The following is a 21,710-nucleotide window of genomic DNA, read 5'->3' on the forward strand; positions in this document are numbered from 1 at the left end:
ACGAATACCTCCGAGTCAAAGCAGAGATGTGGAGGGAGCATATAGGTTATTTCTGAACATTGGAGCAGTTCTCTTGTATTCATTTGATCAGATAAAACAAACACACTATTTCCCTAATTTGCAAATAGCCTACAAACACATGCAAGCAGACACACTCACATCCACCAAAAATGTGATTGACGTATAAGAGGATGCAAAAATACACTAACAACACGACGTCACAGTATTTACAAAGACTTCAATTTCACACATATACAAGAAGTTATACAGTATTGAAATTCAGTGATACAGCAGTAGCCGAATAGGTCTGTAGTCTCTGAGGTAGGGTATTGGAATCATGCGAATATGTATTACAATCTCTACATGGCCCCAAAAGATAAGTTCTCACAAATATAAGCTATAGGAATACGTCAAACCGTAACAGCTACAGCAGTGCAATATAACGAGAATAAGGGACAGTAAAAACGTTAAAGCCATATTCGCTAGTTGATTCAACAAAGGCACTTTTACGCAACATTTGCATCTATTTCCATTTGAAATAGAAACAAATAGAATGCGAAAAGGTCCCTTTGTCTAAGTCAATTCAAATTGGAGGTAGGCTAAATTCGGAAGTTGCTTGGAATTAACTGTCGCATTAGGTAGTTCTCTGTTCAGGAATGTTATTTCAGTAGTAAAATATCTAATAGTTCCCAACCAATAATTTGTATTATTGAATAACATTTACAGTATGCCTTTTCTACATTCAAAGATCAAATTGAGTTTTCATAATAATACTATAGTGTAAATAGGTAGTATCCGTTCCTTTTCATGTGCACATAGACGTATGCCTTTTGTTGCTAGAGACAGTGTTTCACTAGCTTGTATACAGTACAATAAATAAGTGCTTCTCAACTTCAGCCTGCAAGTCGTTTCACCAATCCTTACTAATCTCTAAATTGATAAACAAACATGATGAACAGAGTGTGTCGATTCTATGAGAGTATACATCTTTAACATTTGACAAATACAAACATTTATGGAGTGTTTCTTTCATTAATAGCCTCTACGTCGCCATCTCCTTCTCTTGTAGGGGTTTCTGATGCCACACCCGCAGACGGGGAGTCTCCTTGCTCTGCCTCCTGGGTCTTGGACTGTCCGTTGTTTACCGGATTACCATCACCATCCTTGTTTACGTTCTCTGAGTTGGTACTGAGGTTTGAGCTCGAAGACTCGTCCTTGTGATCTTTCTTCCACTTCATCCTCCGGTTCTGGAACCAGATTTTGATCTGGCGCTCAGTCAGGCAGAGCGCGTGTGCTATCTCCACGCGCCTCCGGCGGTTCAGGTACCGGTTAAAGTGGAATTCTTTCTCCAGCTCCAGTGTCTGGTACCGGGAGTACGTCTGACGTCCACGCTTTCTGTTTGGATCTGAAAGAAAGAATGGTTTTAATCGATGTACAGATGCAGGATCTTAATTTGATCACTCTTTTGTTGTTGAGAATTTTCCTACGCAGCAGGAAATTGAAACTCCTAGAGTATTTGAGATTTTAAAAGGCTTCTAAAGTTGCTCATTTCCACTTTAAAATGCCAGGCTTTGATTTGCCCTAACGAAAAATGCATAAAGCCCTACAAGAAATGTTCATTTACTATAATCCACATAATAATTCACATTTCCTGTTGCTGCAGGATTATTTTCATGTTGTTGGAAACTGGCTCAAATTAAGATCCTACATTTGTACATAGCATTTTCCCACTAGGCCCACGAATAAAAAATCCTGCAAATTGCTCTAAAACCATGTTCTACACAAGCATGCCATATGTAATAACTCCGATAATAACTTGATACGGATAATGACACACATGACAATTATGTGATCTTGGATTCTTGGATTTTTTTCTATAGAAAATAAAATAATTTAAAAAACGTGCCACAGTCTGTAATTCTGTGCCATTTTTGCTAAGATTTCTTTCTCAAAATGTTTTCGGACTGTCAGTGCTGTTTTGGCTCAGACTTCCGTCCGTTACAAATGTTCCAGCTGGGATTCTAGCCTGTAGCCTATTGCTAATGCACTGCATGCCTCTCCAATTAGAAGCATGTGTTAGTCCACCGTTACTAGGTCATACCCACAGCCCATAAGCAATTACTATTGCTATTTCAATGGTCTTTATTAGACACTGTCCTGCCTACCAATTCCGTACTAATCAGACACTAGTATCAATAACACTGCTCCGACTGGTCTCTACTGATATTGTTTACAGCCACCACTATAGTTTAGTTATATCCCTGTGTACAAATAGGTTCCTGAAACTGATTAAGTTAATCACAACTGCCATTCTGAGCCCAATCAAAAGGGCGAACTGCAGAGCGCACGAGCAATGATTTACACTACAATTTATAGCCTGGTATTTTACTGCCACATACCTTAGAAGAGCAACAACAACAAAAACAGCGGCAATGTCCCTGCACGATGAACACTACAGAAGCGGAGGGATAATGAATTTGTGGTCACACAACTAATGAATTTAAAAAAATCTGATTATTTCCATGCAATACCAATGGCTTCACGGAATTAATTGCACCATTAATTAAGACAACGGTAAGTTGTCCCATGTAAGATCATACCTGATGTTCTCATCCAGGGGTACATCCGGTAGTGTTTGTCCTCTGGCGAGGTGAGTGGACCCGGCACCGGCTGGATGCAGCTGTCCCCGAACAGACGGCTCTGGTCGAAAGAGCTGCAGTGCAGACTGTGCACGTCCGGCCCCTGGTCATAAGCAGGAGTAAACATCGGGGGGCTCTGGTAAATAGCATTGTTGACGTTGTAAAGTCCGGACAAGGACGTTGGGAAGGCAGGGGCTGCGGCACTGTGAACAGATGCGGGTCCTTCTCCACTGGGTCGAAGAGCGCACGAACCCCGGTCGGCATTTGGGAAGAAAGAACCGGTCGCCGTATATTTGCTAAAAATACCATCCACATAATAAGAGCTCATAGTTTTTCCTTGTGATTTGTTGGGTCAGAATCTTCAGTGTCGTTTTTACGAGGTAGTGTGATAAATGACAGCAATACACCCTAGATTTACACCAAACCACGTGATCCAGCCCTGTGACCGCTGTAGCCAATCTCCAGCAGAGCCAGAAATATCATTATGGTGCACAGACTACAGAGTAGAATTAACACACACAGACTACAGAGTAGGATTAACACACACAGACTACAGAGTAGAATTAACACACACAGGCTACAGAGTAGGGTTAACACACACAGACTACAGAGTAGAATTAACACACACAGACTACAGAGTAGAATTAACACACACAGACTACAGAGTAGGATTAACACACACAGACTACAGAGTAGAATTAACACACACAGGCTACAGAGTAGGGTTAACACAGACTGCAGAGTAGAATTAACACACACACAGACTACAGAGTAGGATTAACACACACAGGCTACAGAGTAGGATTAACACACACAGACTACAGAGTAGGATTAACACACACAGACTACAGAGTAGGATTAACACAGACTACAGAGTAGGATTAACACACACAGACTACAGAGTAGGATTAACACACACAGACTACAGAGTAGGATTAACACAGACTACATAGTAGAATTAACACACACAGACTACAGAGTAGGATTAACACACACAGGCTACAGAGTAGGATTAACACACACAGGCTACAGAGTAGGATTAACACACACAGACTACAGAGTAGGATTAACACACACAGACTACAGAGTAGGATTAACACAGACTACATAGTAGAATTAACACACACAGACTACAGAGTAGAATTAACACACACAGGCTACAGAGTAGGATTAACACACACAGACTACAGAGTAGAATTAACACACACAGGCTACAGAGTAGGATTAACACACACAGACTACAGAGTAGGATTAACACACACAGACTACAGAGTAGGATTAACACAGACTACATAGTAGAATTAACACACACAGACTACAGAGTAGGATTAACACAGACTACAGAGTAGGATTAACACAGACTACAGAGTAGGATTAACACACACAGACTACAGAGTAGGATTAACACAGACTACAGAGTAGGATTAACACAGACTACAGAGTAGGATTAACACACACAGACTACAGAGTAGGATTAACACAGACTACAGAGTAGGATTAACACAGACTGCAGAGTAGGATTAACACACACAGACTACAGAGTAGGATTAACACACACAGGCTATAGAGTAGGATTAACACACACAGACTACAGAGTAGAATTAACACACACAGACTACAGAGTAGGATTAACACACACAGACTACAGAGTAGAATTAACACACACAGGCTACAGAGTAGGATTAACACACACAGACTACAGAGTAGGATTAACACACACAGACTACAGAGTAGAATTAACACACACAGGCTACGGAGTAGCATTAACACACACAGACTACAGAGTAGGATTAACACACACAGACTACAGAGTAGGATTAACACAGACTACATAGTAGAATTAACACACACAGACTACAGAGTAGGATTAACACAGACTACAGAGTAGGATTAACACACACAGACTACAGAGTAGGATTAACACACACAGACTACAGAGTAGGATTAACACACACAGACTACAGAGTAGTATTACCACACACAGACTACAGAGTAGGATTAACACAGACTGCAGAGTAGGATTAACACACACAGACTACAGAGTAGGATTAACACAGACTACAGAGTAGGATTAACACAGACTGCAGAGTAGGATTAACACACACAGACTACAGAGTAGGATTAACAGACACAGACTACAGAGTAGGATTAACACACACAGACTACAGAGTAGGATTAACACACACAGGCTACAGAGTAGGATTAACACACACAGACTACAGAGTAGGATTAACACACACAGACTACAGAGTAGGATTAACACACACAGACTACAGAGTAGTATTACCACACACAGACTACAGAGTAGGATTAACACAGACTGCAGAGTAGGATTAACACACACAGACTACAGAGTAGGATTAACACAGACTACAGAGTAGGATTAACACAGACTGCAGAGTAGGATTAACACACACAGGCTACAGAGTAGGATTAACACACACAGACTACAGAGTAGAATTAACACACACAGGCTACAGAGTAGGATTAACACACACAGACTACAGAGTAGGATTAACACACACAGACTACAGAGTAGGATTAACACACACAGACTACAGAGTAGGATTAACACACACAGACTACAGAGTAGGATTAACACACACAGACTACAGAGTAAACACTGTGGGAACATATGAAATGACACAAAATACAATGTCATTGGTTCAAAAGAAAACCGCTGTCCTGTTGCAGTTATACCTTACTTTTCATAATACAGCATAATACCATCGCTCCCACCCCCTCATAACATCTGTAATTTATACACAACTAAGAATATAAAACTGCATGGTGTATTTCTTTAAAAGCTTTTCTTCAATTCCATCAAATACCTACATGTCTAGGTGCTAAAACGGAACTATATGTGAGAGTCTACAAAGAGCACTGCATGTACATAGTTAATTGTTTTTATACATTCAACATATAGTCAGAATATAGGTGGGCTACATTTGATTGCTTGTCATAATCAACTTTACAACAATTTATTGTATATTACTGTGATTAAAATAATACCATTTACAATTGTAACCATTATACATTGTTTCCTATTTGAGTTACTGTTGTTGTGTAACTCGTGTTTCCAAAAATCTATTATAAACTGGTTGGTTCGAGCCCTTAATGCTGATTGGCTGAAAGACCATTTCTTTGTACTGCTCTAATTAAGTTGGTAGACAGTTTTTAATAGCAATAAGGCACCTCGGGGGTTTGTGGTATATCGCCAATGTGTCCAGGCACTCTGTGTTGAGTCGTGGTTAAAGAACAGCCCTGAGCCATGGTATGTTGGCCATATAACACACACCCTCGGGCCTTATTGCTTATATATAAAATGAGTACAAGTGTTATTGAAATATTAGAGAAAATGATTTTGAGTGCTAACCCAATGCTAGATGAAGCAAGTGATTAATCAAAAAAATAAAAGTTAGGTAAGCAAATTAAGTAAGTAAATTTGAATACTCAAAACGAGCCGCATTTATTTGTAGGCCTACATTTAGACATCTACTACGTTTGTGTTATCTAGCTTTCTTTCTTTAACTCTGAATTTATTATGTTTTATCTGCAATATGCTATGGCCTAATTTGGTCAAGTTTATGTATATTCTTTCTTATATTCTAATGTTATCTGGAAATAAACACAGAAGGGATCAACACTAAAAAATGCAATTGTGTGTGTGGAGTTAGTGATCATATAGACACTTAGGCTACATTTAAATATCACCAAACATACTCCAAAACGCAAAGCCGATCACATTTTACAATATGCCATATCATAGTACTCCTAAATGGATTCAACGAAAGCAAATTGAACGCAAATCAGACCAAAAGCTACTTGTGTTGGACCATATTGCAAATGTTGAATATGAATAATATTTCAGAAAAAAGTGGAAAATAGTTTTCCACTGACTTTACAAAATGTAATTGCATCTTGTACTCTGAATCATATGTTGATATTGCATGATAATTCTGTTTATTAAACACTACCTATGTTAAGTTTTCCTATAGGCCTAACCTAAAGATAAAAAATAAACGCATTCTAACTATAATAATTAGGCCTACTAAAAGCCTGTTTTCTTTGAAGACAATCAAACACTCAACGTTATTTGCCCAGTAAAATGTACTTAATTATCTAGATTGTCAATTAATTTGATATGTAGAAAATCAAAGTTTTAGGTTTCTTTGTGTAGAAAATGTAAAGATACCCATGTACAACATGCTGTGTATAACTAGATTAAGGCCTACTATTTCGTCTATTTTTATAAATCTTTATATTATTAAATACTGCCCTGGATGTGCTTACGACCACAATAGCTAATAATATTGGGGCGGCAGGTAGCCTAAAGGATAGAGCGTTGGATTAATAACTGGTTGCAAGATTGAATCCCCGAACGGACAACGTAAAAATCTGTCGTTCTGCCTCTGAACAAGGCAGTTAACCCACTGTTCCTAGGCCGTAAATAATCTGCATAAGAGCAATTAGAAGTACAATGTTATAGAACGCAAATTATGCAGGAAAAGGATGCATCAACATATTAGGCATAAACATGTCTAAACGTTGTATTCCTGATGAGCGCACTGTATTCGTAAACATTCCTTAACGTGGTATTAGACTTGCATTGTAAAACCGTAGGCAGGGTGTGAAATCACTTTGTTGCACTCTTAAACTGTTATGTTCCTGCGAGAGTAATGACAAAGGGAAAGATTTCAAAAGAGGCCATTCTGAGGCTTGTTATGGAACATCAGCGCCATCCTCTGGTCACTACACAAACTTGCAGGGTGGAAAAGGTGCAATGCGCACAGAACTGCAATCACAGCCACCCGCTTAGTGGCCAAATAGAGAGAAAAAAATCACATAAAGGAATGTGATTAATGTAGGAACTGTGGCATTCATTGCGCGCGGTACTATTTCCAGACGGAATGCAGATTTAGAGGTCCAGTGATTAGCATCGAGAATAGTATATCTAAAATGCCCATGTTGGCCTCATATACACTGAGACTAGGTCTTGCCTCATATAATGAATGCTGTTGCTTTATTGCCCTTCCTGTTCCTCCAGCACGTCAACAGAACACTAGCTACCACCAGAGAAACCGAGCGAGAACGTTTCCCAGGCCAGGTAGAAACAAAGGGGCGCTCGAGATGACCATGAGTCCGGCGAGCAACATTCGGGGAAACGCCAATAAAGCTGATCATTTCCGCTAGGCCTTTTGTCCATGCTGCAGTCCTACAGAAAGAGAGAAAACAAATGGGTGCCGAGTTCTGAAAACGGCCTAATTGTGTCTGGACGGCCATAAAGCCATTAAATGTGGAATGCCAGACAGTATAGCAGGCCAGGCGTTTTATTGCTCTTTCTCTGGCCCAGCCTTTGATGTTTGGGGTCCATCTGCGTCCTCAAGGCCGAGCGCGTCACAACACCGCTATATGGCTCCATACAACGACTACAGGCCTGTGTATATTCAAATATATGTGCATGCATTATGTGAATGATGTTGTCTGAAAAACGAAGGGTGTTTCTGTGATTCTGTAATTATTTAGTTTTACCAAGGTCCAGTTGTAGCCTATTCCACATGTCTCTATAATTTCAACTGTTGTTATTATTTGGTACACCGCAGATTTAAGAGAACTCTAGGCCTATAGGCCAAAGGCTTGTGGAAGCAGGTCCACCTCAACCACTCATTCTAACTAGAAGTTCATATCAAATAGATTGTAATTTGATTACCAACACCACAGCTAAATTCTATATAGTACAGTCCCCTCGTTGAACGCTCAATACCTTTGACCTCTCTCCCTGCACATATTGCAGGTTTTAAAACATGGCGGCCATGATGTGTCCAGAAGCACGGGGTCTTAACTGAGCGGTGGTGTCATATCATAGCTGAAGAACAGATATCCCACAGGCCCCAGCTGTCGAAGATTTCAACATCTTTCTTGTGTTGTGTCCTCTCGCCTTGCAGCGCTTTGCACCCCATAAACGGTTATAGTGGTAATTGTATTTTATGGCTGTATACAACTAACAATGTCCTCTGCCAAGGCCCGCGGAACAGAGCAGAGCTGCATGCACCGAGCGACGCTCGGGGCTTGCCTGTTTACCCTGATACAGAGACTTCAGGCAGAGCCCCCCTCATTAACTCCACACACACACACATACAGTGTGTATGTGCGTGTGTGTTTTGCGCGCGGTGTTGAAGAAAGAATGCCGAGTGCGCGCTCACATTACTTGATAAGCCGTTGACATTTCAAAGTCAAAGACTCGAATTTCCTCACGGAAAATGAAATAAATGGTCGACTGTCATTACTACCTGGTTTACATTACTCCATGAATAGTTTTGTATTAGAATATTATTCCAATATTTTGTTGGAGAGAAAATATAAGTGCAAATTAATCTAAGTGTTGGCGTATAGGCTACACAATTCATTTGGTAGGATGCAATACATTTGACTGTCAATATATTTAAGAATTGTATAATTTATTGAATTAATTCTTAGATTACAGTGAAATGTAAAAGCACAACAAATGATAATAATTCAATGTGGCTGCATTCGCAGATATAATTTGTTTTATTCAATAAATAAAGTACAAATTACATTTGAGAACCGAACATCCGAACGTCTCCAGACCATGAGGTATTCATTACGTAGCCTACAGTGTTTTTAAAATGTCCTCTCTCTCTCTTCCTAACCAATATGTCCTCTAAATGTTACTCCCTGAAATTCAGACATAGTTTCCTATACAAGCGTTATGTTTCTTCACAACGGAGTCAGGTAAAAATGAAATAGGCTCTTGCAATTATAGGTCTTGCAATTATAGGTAGTTGAGAGACGTCTAGGTAGTTATGTACCTTCTATGAATAGTATCAATAGGCCTATATGCATTTTAAAAAGGCTTTTGATACTCATGCACCCCCTTCAAAATGCTACCATCACGTTTAGCAGCCAGACGTTAGCAGCTTAGCAGCCAGACGTTAGCAGCCAGACGTTAGTCTATCGCTCCAACGTTAGATCATGAATCAACGTTACCAGTAACTGAAATAATGACAACAACAACAAAAACTTAATCACATTTAAAACTAAATTCAGTTGAACCGGAAATACAAATATCTACAAACCAGAGAACACACACATAGCTACAAACATCCATACACAAATGAGCACAGAGAACAGGCCTACTAATACTCGTGTTACACAATGACACTTGCAGCCGAGGCCTTAATTAATTAACATCATAATAACAATAACAACAAATTATGCGCACTGTTAAATTGTGCAATATAAAGGTAGTTGCATCAAACCGACGAGTAGAGCCGGACATGCTTTTTACAAGACACATAACAGCTTCTGTTTGGAATAAAACAATAAGGCGACTTCTAAAAAAGACAGTATTTTCACAGATATCCCTTTTTTTGTGATATTTTTTACGTTCTCGTTCAATGAGTCATAGGTAACTATAAATCATTTTTTGGTCCACAATCTTTATTACATTTCTTCATCTTCATTCTGCGGTTCTGAAACCAGATTTTGACCTGTCTCTCGGTAAGGTTGAGCTGCCTCGCGACCTCGAACCTACGGTCCCGCGTGAGGTACGTGTTAAAGAGGAACTCTTTCTCCAGCTCGAGGATCTGGTGCTTGGAGTATGGACAGCGCTTTTTTCTCGTGGCGCTTGCGTGGAGCCAGTTAGATACCGGGTTATCTGGAGAGAGGGGGTGCGAAACGAGACTGGTGTGAGCCCGGTGCTGCTGGCCCAGATGTAATAAAACCACATGACCCACAAGGGACGAGGCTGATAACAAAAGCCCTGGAAATCAATTATGGATATAAAAATGTAAATGCAATCCAAAGTAGCAATGCACTCCTATACCTGACTGTTGCTGCTGTTTAAAATCTGAAACACATAGTATCAAAACATAGAAACGGGTGAGAGGAAGTCCCGATAAATGGCACGCCTCGAATGGCATATTTTCAACCACGCGCCCCCTCTGCTACTCACACATTTCTACCTGCATCCCCGCAGCTTTACAGAACATAGCATTACCAAATGTCAAAGGATGAAGCAGCACTTACTTGGATCGAGGGCCGGTTTCTCCTCTATCTCCCCGTTCAGGTTTGCGGTCTGGCCAGGTAGTGTGTTCTTGTCCACCGGGGACGCTGTCACAACTGTCCGGTTGGTGAAGTCGGACAGGAGCAGTGCGGTATGGGATCCAGGCAGCGCGCTGTCCACACGTGCGCCCAGGCTCTCCGGTTTGATCCCGTAATGATGACTCGTTGGTATTCCGGTCAAGGGCAAGGACCCTGAAATGGGCTCAAGCAGCCAGGACTGCATGTAGCGACCCTCCAAGTCGCCTGGAGCCGGGCCTTGGTGATGCCCATACGGGTGGTGGTACACGGATGACACGGCACCTGGAAACTGGGTCGATACATGGCCCCAGGACGGGCTGAAGACCGGAGCTTTCGTCGGGAAGGTGCAGGGCCCAAGCTCGGTGTGATCGGTAAGCGAGGTGAGCTGCCTCGCATGCTGGAGCCCCCCCGGACCGGAGGTGTATCTGGGCGCGGACAGCTCCTCGTTCTCCGGCAAGATGAGGGAGTCGACGTAGTAGCTAGTCAACGTTCCAGATGTCGACATGACAAAAGAGACTTTCACATGTACCCACACATACACAGATACATACAAAAACACGCGTGCAACACACACCACACACACATACACACGCACTAAACCCGACTTTTACAAAATAACAATCTGAAGAAATCAAGTATAGCAACTTGGCACCACAAAGATCTACAGTCGACTAATAGTTGGGAAGCAAGACTGCCATTCGATTGGGTGACGAGCGCACGTGATCATAAAGGCTGAACAATAAAGGATAAATCAATCCCTTTGGCTATTAAATGCTCGCGGGTCTCTGTCTTAAAACGTAACAATGTCTAGTTTTAAAAGCAAATTATTATTATTTTATACAATTACTGCTGATATAAATGTAGGGCTATGGAAAGGGAGAGTAGACTAAACTGAAATACCATTGGAAGTATCTGTCCACTTAGTATAGGTCAGCAAATCCAATAAATAATTCTCCCAAAACACACATTTAACGAGTATATTTACACATATGTTACAGGGTAATAAGCATTACCAATAATACTCACAACAAAACATACAGGAGCTGAACATAACCAGGATAACGCCGCCATATTGGGGCTTATTAACGATACCAAATGTCATAAAATGCATTATTTCTATGGCGCCAAGGAACGTCAATTATTCAGATATTCTTTCTTACAACTAATGCTCTGGGTAGCTTTCCATGTTCAAACCTTTCATATTTTCATTGTCAGGAAACATTCCAAAATGAAAAGCTTTTACGTTCACGCCCCATTAAACATAAGCTTTCAAAGGTGTGCTATAGCAAGCTATTAGTTTGGTATTATACAATAATAACCTAATATAATATAAGATTAATAGAACCACAAGCCTGCTGAGAATAATATCTGACTACTTGAATGTGTTATTTCATCAACATCCTATGACATTGTTATTATATTGCCTATTTGGAAAAATATATATATAATTTCTCAGTAAAAGTAATATTATTTTCAATAGCAAAATATGGAAAAGTTTTAATTCGTATAGTTCTTTTTTTATAGAAAACAAATGTCTAAATAGAATAGAAATGTGTGTTGGCATAGTAGCAGGTCTACCCGGTTAAGTTAATGTATTTACTGCTGCCTTAAAACAAAAACAAAAAAATGTAAAGAATCATTTTACTGTTCTAGTATAATATTGTATTCTATGGCCATGAATATCCAGGATAGCCTACATTCTGGTTATTAAACTAAACCGAGGAATTAAACAGCAATGTTCTATTACAGAAAATATATTAATTCAATCAATAACCTACATGGAAATAGGACTAATTGTGGCATATTTAAACAATTAAGATTCAACAAAATAAGCGACAATTATGGATATTCGTCATAGAAAATAGTATGCACATAGTAGTGCACGTCGAGCTGGCTTCTTTTTCAAGTACAAATACTTGACCAATATTACTAAGAATTAGCCTACACATATTGTTTGCATCCGAGTATTACTAGAAGTTCTATACGCCTATTATGAGGCCACTGTCATTATTAAGACCGTGTTTTGGTTTACCTGGATTTGAACCTTTATGTAAAATATATATATATATATATATATATTATCAAATTTGACCCTTTTATTTTTATGTCAGATGGTCCAGCATCATCCTCAGACAATTGTTTTTATTTTTGTTCTAATTCTAATTTCTCATTTCTCACTTCTGTTAAAATCCAGGTCATATGACATAATCAACCAAAACACAGGCCCCTAACCATAATTACCATTAGCACTATTACAAATAGGCTACCAGCCAATAGGCTACAGTGCCAATTATGGAAGCCACTATGGCTAATGAAAAAATGATACACTATTAAGTAGAAAATAATACGCTAACAAATACAGCATAATGTACAGAAGCCGAAAGTGTGAAATACCTCGAGAGAAAAACATCAAATTAATAGATAATTTAATAGATAGTTTAAACATGGGGTTGTTTATTTCATCATTCAGACACATAGATCACGTTCTAATCAAATTTGAAAGCAGAAATAAAACTCGTTTTCAAAAACCGAACAACAATGGACAAACAAATACAATACAAACCAACAGCAAACCTAAGTCTGGATACAAGATGATAAAATCTGAACTAGTATGAAGAGAGGAAATGTCGGCGTAACACGTTGTAACACTTCCCAGACATGTTCTCGAACCTTGCCCTACCATAGCTTTAGAGAACCGTGATAGGATAGCCCACAGAATGACGTGTTCTATTTATTACCGTGGAATAAAACTGAAAGCTAGGCCAACACCTTACAGGCCACAGGCGATTGACTACTGCTAAATAATCCACTCCAGCCTGTTTTCCCATACTGAAAAAAAACGGTATAACTCACACCAATAACTGAAAAGATAGGCGTTCATCTACCTGGAAAGCATTGGGCCTACCACTGTGCATAATCAGATAATGCTTGGTGAAAATATATTAGAGACATTAGAACAAAATAAAGAGGCTAGTGGATAAATAAAGGCCATGCGCACTTAAACACAGCACAGACAGCAACCTTCAAAAGAAAAAAAGGACACACAAGTGAATGCAATGGCACTTTAAGGCTGTAAACTAAATCAGGGTGTGTTTAACACGGACCCAGTATACCGCAGGGGTTATTCACTTATTTTTCCCTCAGATAACAGCTTGTCTGGCGGATCTAAATATCGCCATAAAGCCCTTCCCCTCTTTTGTGTCCGGGCTGTATTGCGCAGCGGAAGCATCCGGTTCAACTGCCCACCGGCGCGCCGCTGAGGTCGCTGTTGCCCACTCAACTTCCCCTTCCACTCCAATGCAGTGGTCGTAACCGAGGCCTTGTCTGGCGTCATTGCTTCACGAGTGAGAGAAAACATGCTTATCTATACGCTAAATCCAAGTCCAACTCGCCTATGGCTGAGCTTTTACCAAGATAAATATAGGACGCAGGCAATTCAGGAGCTTAATTTGACGACGAAAATAACAAGTGGAGTTTGTATAAATATTACTGACGATATGTTAAGATAAATACACGACAGTAAGTATTTCTCAACAGCTAAAGGAAATAAGAAATGTCCTATTGTTTATTCATATATTTATGTAAAAACAAATAACACTCAATTCAATCAGATTGCACGTGTCCCAGACTACGTTGACTGAAGTTTCGATGTATTAAACTGGGCCAATTCAGACAGTTTCGTGTTGTAGAGGTAGAAAATAGATCCCAACAACATGAAACTACCTAAACCACTCCACAGTCCGCTCCAGGCCTCAAGACGCACAGCAGCCAATGCATAACGCCACGTCTTCTTCGGTTTTCATATCGATTTCAAACACCAATGCTGTTCATAACGAGCCTGTATTGAAAGTGCCATGTTCTTTAATGTTCATTATCAAATCCTTGCACTGGAAACTGTCTTTCTTTTTACATGTTGAGTCCAGAAAACACAAATCGCAAACAACAAATGGACTTACCCATTCATCGAAGTTATTCCACTATTCCAATCACAAAATGAATGGAAGACTTTGTCCAAAAATGCCAAAACGCAATATTACTTTCGACCACTGTCTATTGCTTCCTCTCCGGCTAAACGTCTCTCTCTCGACTGAAATCAGTCTTTGGGGAGAGCGAGAATCGTCATATACGAGCAAGTCATAAAACTCTACAAATGCCGCCTTGCAGCGTTATAGGCCTATGCCTATACCGCCAAGACATATTATAACTGGTGTCATATGTAAATAGTTTCCGAGAGCTATTCCACAGATCCTAAAACATTTCTGAACGGACAGGCAAAAGCCAAGCAATGTACAACTTCAAATGGGATTCCAAAATGCTTATACTATATTACAGAAAAAAATGGCGAAAAATACAGAGGTATAAACACTGACTTCAAAAAACAGACTAATCCAGTATATGTGAACTTATAATTTATTACGCAATACACAAAACACAATCTCATATGTACATAATGTTATACACAATAAAAACATTTTCACAATGTAGACTGCTCATGTACATTTCCCTTAGTTCGAGTCTACACAACAAAATGATCCTCAACTCATCATAATATATCGGAACAATACATTTATAGGTCGACTCATCTTATTCCCTCACTGTTGATAGATAGGCATTGTGTGATCCACATTGCAAAATGCAGGAAAAGGGGAGTCTGAATCATGTTGTTTCATGCAATCTACATTTTAAAGAAACTGCACAATATATGCAATATATTTGTAAAACTCAATTGTGATTTATATGTGTAGCTCCAATTTAGATAAAATGTCAACCATTATTTTACCCAAGACACCTATTCCAAGATGTGATAGAATATGAAGAAATAAGAAACAACCGATAACATTCACGTTTTACCAGTAGCTATACAGGACGATGCAAAGGCTTGCCTGTAGGCCTAAGAAATATGTGCCCTTTTCAACTTGCATTATAACTAAAGCTCGTTTAATACAAAGCTTATTATTAAAAACATTCAGTGTTATCACGAAAAACCGAAATTTGACGTGAGCTCCCGAATCCTGTTTTCCCGGGTCATTTTCTTCAGTTTCATTCTGCGATTCTGGAACCATATTTTGACCTGCCTGTCGGTCAGGTGCACGCTCCTACTGATCTCTAGGCGACGCTCGCGAGTCAGGTACATGTTGAAGAGGAACTCCTTCTCGAGCTCCAGTGTCTGGTGCTTGGTGTATGGGCAACGTTTCTTCCGGCCGCTTTTTGCTGTTAGCCAGTTGGCGGTGCTCTCACTTTTTGAGTCTCCTAAAGGAAATGGTAGATACATGCTTTTAGGCTGACAGCTTGGGATGTAAGATAGGCCGCGCGCAAGCTTCTGTGTGTGTGTGTGTGTGTGTGTGTGTGTGTGTGTGTGTGTGTGTGTGTGTGTGTGTGTGTGTGTGTGTGTGTGTGTGTGTGTGTGTGTGTGTGTGTGTGTGTGTGTGTTGTGCAGGTCAATGGGTTGATATAGGCCTTTCCATAAGGAAGGTTCAACGGCCTTGTGTACTTTGCTTGAACTTAAAACATGTGCAGGTAATAATTCAAAAATATTTTATGATTTATTTTCTATCATTTTAGACCTACTAAAATAAGAACAAATATCAACAGACAAAAATAAAAACAGGCTTTTAGTAGATAGTGAATAGACATTTTGAGCGACAGTTAAGTATTTTTTGTCCAAAGAAACAAGGGCCTATAATGGAAACTCTATGATAAACCTATAGCCTAAACCGAAACAAATAATTACTTGTATTTTTTTTATAATAACATTGCTTTTTTCCCCACAGCATTTTTACTAAATTGCTTCTATTATTTTTCCAAACCTTTCATGCCCGCTTGATATTAAGGCATTAAAATATTCTCAACTAAAGCATGGTGTCGCCTCATATAGACCATATATTATCCCTGAATAAAAACACCTAAATGACCTCTGAATGCTAAAGCAGAAATCCGTCTCTCGGCAAGTGTTATAATATTTGTATTTGTCGCCATACCTGCTTCACTATACAGTATGAAATAAAACCAACCGTGGCAGAGTGAGTGACAACACCTTTTAATGATCTCAGCTCACCTTTAGTCGTTTTCACTGACTTTTCCTTCTCGAGCTCCACCACAGCTTCCTCGGGAGAGGAAGGTTCCCCTTCGGAGGACGCTCGCGTCTCCTCGTCCCCCAGCAGGGCGTTCGTCTGCTGGGGCTTGAGCGCGTTACCGGAGGACAGAGCCTCCTCGGTGTCTCTCCTCCTGTGCTCCGCCGTGGCTGAGCAGGCTAAAGCTGAGGACAGCTGGGGTGTCGAGGTGTGGAAACGAGTTGGTGCAGGGGGGTGTAGGCCAAAGTGAGAATGAGAGGGGTTCGATTGGGCACCGTGGTAAACTTTATGAGAGCGTGCGTGCGTCTGAGACAAGCGGAAGTAGCCAGGCACGGGTACAGTACCCCCACCACCGCCGCCGTCGGTGACTGTACAGGAGCCTGAACCGGAGCCTGTTGTGGTTAGCCTCGAGTATGTCAGGTCTTCGGCTGTGGAGGCTTTAGGGCACTTCTGCGGTTCATAGAGACAGTACGCGCTCTCCTCCTTAATGCTCTGCGGGAACGAGCAGGGCGCGACCTGGGGACCCACAGTTTGTTGCTGGTCCATTCGGTCCATTCTGCACGACCTCTGCGCGTCCATCCACATCTCCATGCCTGACATATACGCGCCTGACGCGGCAGACATCATGTTTTGCGGACCTGCGTTGCTCCGCTTGCCTATGCCAGGGAAGTATCCACAGTTCTGTAGTCCGTAAGGAACCTCTGAGGCGGTGTTATGGGGCAGACACACGCCGCTGCCCGGGTAGTAGTGTCCCCCTGCACCCTCGGTCCGACCGCTGATCAGAGAATCCACAAAAAACGCGTTTCCTGCGGGGCTGTCCGAGCATGACATTATTGTAGTGTATTTTGGCGAGGGGAGAAGATAGCCCTTTCTGGCTGACATTTCTTGTGCAAAACATGCTGGATATGATTAGATGTACCCCCCTCTCCGCTGTGCAGACTCTGGAGCCAATAGGAAGGCTCGGATACGCAGGGCCCTCCCCATCCACGACCACGTAGCAGCCGGGGCCATCGAAGGTCTGAGGAATAGAAAGGAGAAAGCACAGCAATCAGTGCGTTTCTCTCATCTCGCTTTAATGCACCACCATAGCGCCGACGGGGCGAGGCCATATGTGCAGAATGCAAACATTCGAAAATAAAAAGTAGTCTATGCGCACCCATGCATGCGCAAAGGGGAGTTCGGCAGCATATGTTCCATATCAACTACCAATTCTGTTTTCAGCATTAAGAGAAGTACGTCTTATCCCTTATTATTTTGAACTGTGCGTAAAATAAAATAAGCATAAGGTTTAATTCATCAAATGATTAATTTGTCTTAAGCCCTGTGGCTCCCTGTAGTTGATACTTTATATGCGTATATATCACACAAGAAGACTAAATGGAAACCATATTCGTTTTAAAAACAGACGCAACAACAGGACCAATAAAGGAAAGCCTATATAAGCTACTAAATAATGACGTGTTCACCTCATCATTATAACACAATTAATATGAAATAAAAATTACAAAAAGTATTTGAAACCCTATTTTACACTGTAGGTTAGTGACCTTTAAAGATGACTTTGCAAAAGTTTAGAGACTTCAAGTGTTACATCCATCAACTGCAGATAAGGCTATGCGTTCTTCCTGGACTAAAATGAGAGGTTTACAAGGTTTAACAGCCCTCAGATGCTGTTTAATCGATACTAGACTAGATACAACAAGGTTACATGTACTCCTTATATAGCTAATTTAAAATGAACGTTGGAAAAGTAAAACCAGCACATTAGTTCATATTAAACCAAATCAAATAAACAACCACTTCGCAAGTTATTCGCGCCTATGGCCTACACCTTTTCATGCGCACACAGTGTCGACAATCCTCCCGAACTGTAAGTGACAACTGTAAGCCAACATTAAGGTTCCCTTCAGGTTTAAACAGGTACCGTAAACAGGGCGTAACAAGACGGCTACGCGTTCTTTTACAGTGATATAATGTAAAATAGATCACTGCGTAGGTCTAATTGACAAGTAAATGAATTGTAGAGAGATAAAACACCGATGAAGGCATTAGGCCTAATTGGCAGGAACATTATATGCTTTACATACAGCAATTTTCTCCGTGTTCAAATGATTCGTTTCTTCTAGATCTATTTATTATATAAGATATACATATAGGGACATCAAAACAGACTGTATATCCGGCCAAATAGCAGCACTAGATGATTTTGGGGAGTCTGGTTAAAGCTAAATCATTGTCAATTTAGCGTCGAAGGATGATGCAGTAACGCCAACTGATGTTTTTGGTTACAAATAGGCCTATGTGTAGCCTCGATGCCTAATCGCGTGTTACAAAGGCATTGTAAAAGAAAACTATGGATGCAGATAATCATTATGCGTTCATCAAATATAAAGGTGTGCCATGTCCTATATAAACCTACGCTTTTTTTATTCACACAATTCACCACCCGTATAACATACATTTGTGGACATCTAATTGACATGCTGTTTCAACAATAACAATACATTTTTCTCAATTTTGCATTGAGATGGACACCGCAGAGTGAAAACAGAGCAGGAGGTCCACAAGCCACCTGGCACGGGTAATGGTCAAAACCGGGCCAGATTAACTTCAACCTGGAGAGAGAGAGATGAATGGACGCATCCAAATGGAGGGAGACCAGTTGAGGCCCTATAATACCCCAACGAGACAATGGGAATAACCTGAGCAAGTAAGTAAACATGGTGATTTAACCTCCCAAAACACAAACGTGGCCTTAAGTGTAGACCTAAAAGCCATTTCTGCATCGTTACTATAGGCTTCTAGTTGTGGTTTAGGTCTAGTGGGATAATAGTTCGATGGTAAAAAACAACAACATTGCTGTCACGAAAAATGACATCTTATTCATTATGTCTCCCAATTAAACATAGAAGTGAGACGGGTAATAGTTCTATCAATTCTAAAGTATAAGGAACGAAAAGGTTTATATGGTGCATAACTGGGGTTGACTATATATACTGTACATATGAGGAGGGGGATCCGTGCAGCTAACATTATTTGCCTGTTCTATAAACTGAACAGTGAATTGTGCATTCCATTACGAGTGAACTTAACTACCAGACAAATCAGCAAAAACACCATCAGCAAATATATATATATATGATCTTATAAAATATCAGCCATTCGAAATTCAATACTTAATAATGTTGACGTTAATTAATTCTGTGCACATGCAGCTTTGAAACAGTTGTAGTCAGCACACACACCCTATGCTGCTGTATCGACGTGTAACCTAGGCCTATCAGTTATATCTCCGTGTTACAGTTATTAGCCTAATTGCGGCTATTAAATCTTCATTTCACAGCTGTCCAGCTATCATTTCCCCTAAAACAGTTTACTCTGAACAACGCTTTGATCAACCTCATATGATGGTGGCCGGGGAGGCCGTTTCGGACGGATCATGTTCGTCGCGAGTGCAGTTATGAACAATAATGCAGAGTTTTATTACATCCAGCGGAAGCATTTATTTTTCATGAGAGACAAAGGAGTAGTAGAGGGGTGTCCACGCGCATTCAAGAGCCGTGGCGAACCCCATCCGCGCCTTGGAATGATACCGAATATCCCCCTCTCTAGCGTCTAGAACAGGAAGGAAAGGAACACACGTTTCTGGCGTATCACAATCAAACCTACTTTTTCAATCACATCATTTATACTTTTGTCACGACCCAGAGAGTAATGCCTTCTGGAAGGACACCAGATGCAGATTGGTTCCAAAAAGCCCAGTGAGAGTGGTGATTTAGAAGGGCCAACTAATCCAGAGCATTAAAAAAAATGTTTTATATAAAACACTGAAATGAATAGATAATGATGAACTACTTTAGATAAGACATTCACTCCCCTCTTTCCATGATTGTGAACAAATACTTTCAGCCTGTAATAACCTTGATATCTTAAAGTAGGCCTGTTCTATTGGATATTTGGGACAGATATTTTGCGATATATTTCTGGGCCATGCTTATGCATGTAAAATATACAAGCCTAACAAATGTAGCAGAGCACGTGTACATGTAATATCTTACCTAGGCCCTCTACAATTATACTGCCAATCATGCTCTACTGCTGACCACCATATTGAATGTGCAACCTAATGATCAAAACAGCTAAAGGAAAGAAACGTTACAATACAGTTGTACTTAAATAAACTGTTCAAATAATCTACTTCTGAAAAGAGGAACAGCCAGCTCTCTCACATAGTATGAGGCTTTGTTCTTTGTTTGAGAAAATGTACCTGCATTGCAAGGTATTGTATCCCTCGAGAATCTTGAAGGTTTCTTGTGCTGGTTTCGAGTTCTTGCAGACAAAAATATCTACGACAATGACATTGATCTCAACAGCGCCGCACTGTGGCAGGAAGAAGCGTCTCCAAATGAGCACAAGCCCCATGGCCGCTACTCTGATCCAAGGAGGACAACCTGCGAAGGGGGAAAAACCTTCTCAAATGAAGTCGAAACGGCCAGTGAGCAGAGGCTTTTCCTATCCGTCCTCTCCCCTGTCTTCGCTCTCGCCTCCTTTGTAAAAGAATTGATAACCTTGGGTCTCAGACGGTTTATTGCACTGCACTCCAACTGTACAAATGCTCCAGACTCTGAGACAGATTTTATGGCCGCGTTGCTGCGGCAACGGGGAGGATGTCCAGTAATTAGGGACGGAATTCCAGCGCGCAGTAAAGGATGCGCCAGGCGAGGTAAGGCCGGAGAGAGGCAACCATAAACTTCAGCCTCTCTCTCCCTGCGTTTATGGCCCTTTTGACTGTCATATATGAACGCCATTGCGCTGCGGCTGGCGCTCATAAACAGAGTGATAATAACAGCAAATATCGCGATGCTCGCTTAGGAGGATGTTGTGGAAGAAGGGATGA

At 40.7% G+C, this 21,710-nt stretch overlaps 2 protein-coding genes across 4 annotated transcripts; both read right to left on the reverse strand.

The window, feature by feature from the left end:
- Nucleotides 1-1,250: 1,250 nt before the first annotated feature.
- On the reverse strand, nt 1,251-14,400 carry LOC115131273 (homeobox protein Hox-A9-like). 2 transcript variants are annotated; one of them, XM_065020268.1, is made up of 3 exons: nt 10,689-14,400; nt 2,601-2,742; nt 1,251-1,405 (listed from the first exon to the last, which is right to left on the reverse strand). In XM_065020268.1, exons 1-3 carry the CDS (start codon nt 11,245-11,247, stop codon nt 1,330-1,332), a joined length of 777 nt encoding a protein of 258 aa, XP_064876340.1. In that variant the 5' UTR covers nt 11,248-14,400; the 3' UTR covers nt 1,251-1,329. The 2 variants fall into 2 exon arrangements, with proteins under 2 accessions (XP_064876340.1, XP_029518714.2); XM_029662854.2 differs by lacking the exons at nt 1,251-1,405; nt 2,601-2,742 and adding an exon at nt 9,116-10,317.
- Nucleotides 14,401-15,140: 740 nt separating this feature from the next.
- On the reverse strand, nt 15,141-21,381 carry LOC115131277 (homeobox protein Hox-A10-like). Of its 2 annotated transcripts, XM_029662858.2 has the most exons (3): nt 21,081-21,381; nt 16,798-17,831; nt 15,141-15,992 (listed from the first exon to the last, which is right to left on the reverse strand). In XM_029662858.2, the coding sequence occupies exons 2-3, from the start codon at nt 17,693-17,695 to the stop codon at nt 15,718-15,720; spliced, it is 1,173 nt and encodes a 390-aa protein (XP_029518718.2). In that variant the 5' UTR covers nt 17,696-17,831; nt 21,081-21,381; the 3' UTR covers nt 15,141-15,717. The 2 variants fall into 2 exon arrangements, with proteins under 2 accessions (XP_029518718.2, XP_064876341.1); XM_065020269.1 differs by lacking the exon at nt 21,081-21,381 and having other exon boundaries at nt 16,798-17,985.
- Nucleotides 21,382-21,710: the final 329 nt, after the last annotated feature.

Source organism: Oncorhynchus nerka, linkage group LG7, assembly GCF_034236695.1.
Source record: "Oncorhynchus nerka isolate Pitt River linkage group LG7, Oner_Uvic_2.0, whole genome shotgun sequence".
NCBI classification, from domain to species: domain Eukaryota; kingdom Metazoa; phylum Chordata; class Actinopteri; order Salmoniformes; family Salmonidae; genus Oncorhynchus; species Oncorhynchus nerka.

Excerpts from the sequence above, each read along its gene's own strand:
- LOC115131277 (XM_029662858.2), bottom strand. The coding sequence starts at position 17,695 with ATGTCAGCCAGAAAGGGCTATCTTCTCCCCTCGCCAAAATACACTACA. Across the intron at positions 15,993-16,797 it reads GTCAGTGAAAACGACTAAAG|GAGACTCAAAAAGTGAGAGC; the intron begins GTGAGCTGAGAT and ends CATTTCCTTTAG.
- LOC115131273 (XM_029662854.2), bottom strand. The coding sequence starts at position 11,247 with ATGTCGACATCTGGAACGTTGACTAGCTACTACGTCGACTCCCTCATC. Across the intron at positions 10,318-10,688 it reads GAAACCGGCCCTCGATCCAA|ATAACCCGGTATCTAACTGG; the intron begins GTAAGTGCTGCT and ends CCCTCTCTCCAG.